Source organism: Alligator sinensis, unplaced genomic scaffold, assembly GCF_000455745.1.
Source record: "Alligator sinensis unplaced genomic scaffold, ASM45574v1 scaffold109_1, whole genome shotgun sequence".
Classification (NCBI taxonomy): domain Eukaryota; kingdom Metazoa; phylum Chordata; order Crocodylia; family Alligatoridae; genus Alligator; species Alligator sinensis.
The window spans coordinates 2,930,300-2,931,615 of NW_005841852.1; the positions used below are offsets into that span (position 1 = coordinate 2,930,300).

Below are 1,316 nucleotides of genomic sequence, written 5' to 3' on the forward strand. Positions count from 1 at the left end.
GCAGGTTTTAAAAGCCGCTTTTAGGAAACTTGCCCTTTTTCATGCAAACCTGGTCATGTTCTGTTTAGTAAAGTCCTATGGTTTAGATTTTTGGACACTAGTTCCCTTCATGTTATTTTTAATTTCACTCATGTATATGAAGTCCTTAGCCCAAGCTAGCCATGCATCCTTTAATTTTGAATCAAGACAAAAGTTCCCTGTCTTTGCTTCATGTACCATACTGAATGCCTCTTTATTTCATATGTCTTTGAATTGGCAAGCACATTGTCACTTAAATAAACTAGGACCCCTTTTTCTGGCGACTTGTGCAATGAAAGTCCCAGATAGAGTTCTCCAAACAGTTACAGTATCTTCCAGGTTTATGTATCTTGCAGAGATGCGGTCTTCAGAGGGGCAACCCAGTTCCCTTGTTTGGGAATCCGGAGATGTACCTGCAGCTAAAGTCTGAAGGAGTCTGTTCGTTCTAGCTGTTCTCTCCTTAATCGGATGTCCAGCTCCCGAAGTTGCCTGAGGAAGCCGGAATTGGGGCAGATCCCTCTGTGTTCACGCACAGTCTGAATTGCATCCACAAGGGACAAGCTTTCACAGATCATTAAGAAGGCAAGCACAAGAGTTGCTGATCGGCTGATCCCCATTGCGCAGTGAACCAATACTTTGCCTAAAAAAAAAAAAAGAATCAAAATTACACCGTCAGAGTTGATGATTTTAGCCAGACAGAGCCTAGATGGAAAACTTACTGCAAGCAGGAGTTATAGACTTGAGCGAGCAGACTAGAAACAGTACCTTTGAAGGAGTGTTCTCAAATGGTTAGGAACCGAAAGACTCCTATTTCTGTTCTGTCCTTGGGGTTTGGGTTGAATCCTGTGGCTCAGTTATCAGCCTGGTGGCACACCCAAGGGATTAGGGAAGCACATGAAACTGTACAGAACCCCCACAGTGCCAAACCCTGTGTAGGGCAGGATGGAAAGTAGCTGCCTCTGGTCTGGTACTTGCCACATTGTGCAGGTAAATGAGGAGTGGTTGAAGGGTATTATTTCTGGTAATGGAGCTAGATTAGCATGCAGGGAAGATGAACTGAATAGGAACCAAATGGGGCAGTGCAACCACATGTTGTCCTTCAGGACTCATTGCAAAGTACTAGTCCAACCCATCACTCTTTTCTGTTTCACTCCCCTCACCCAGGGCAAAGAGAGAAATGCTTAGCTTGATAAAAACTCACTGAGTTGCAAAATTGAGAGGGAAACATGAGCAGAAAGTAAGGGTTTAAGTAGTTCATGTTAGTAAAGCATTCCATTAACAGGAGTATAGAAGGGAAA

At 43.6% G+C, this 1,316-nt stretch overlaps 1 protein-coding gene across 3 annotated transcripts in view; it reads right to left on the minus strand.

Annotated features, from left to right (window-relative positions):
• Nucleotides 1-208: 208 nt before the first annotated feature.
• Nucleotides 209-1,316, minus strand: part of LOC102383504 (dual specificity protein phosphatase 13-like) — a 46,940-nt gene continuing 45,832 nt past the window's right edge. For all 3 annotated transcript variants that reach the window (XM_025212783.1, XM_025212786.1, XM_025212778.1), the window contains exon 5: nucleotides 209-658. In XM_025212783.1, coding sequence (XP_025068568.1) covers nucleotides 438-658 — 221 coding nt within the window. In that variant the 3' untranslated portion in view covers nucleotides 209-437. The remainder of the gene's footprint in view (nucleotides 659-1,316) is intronic.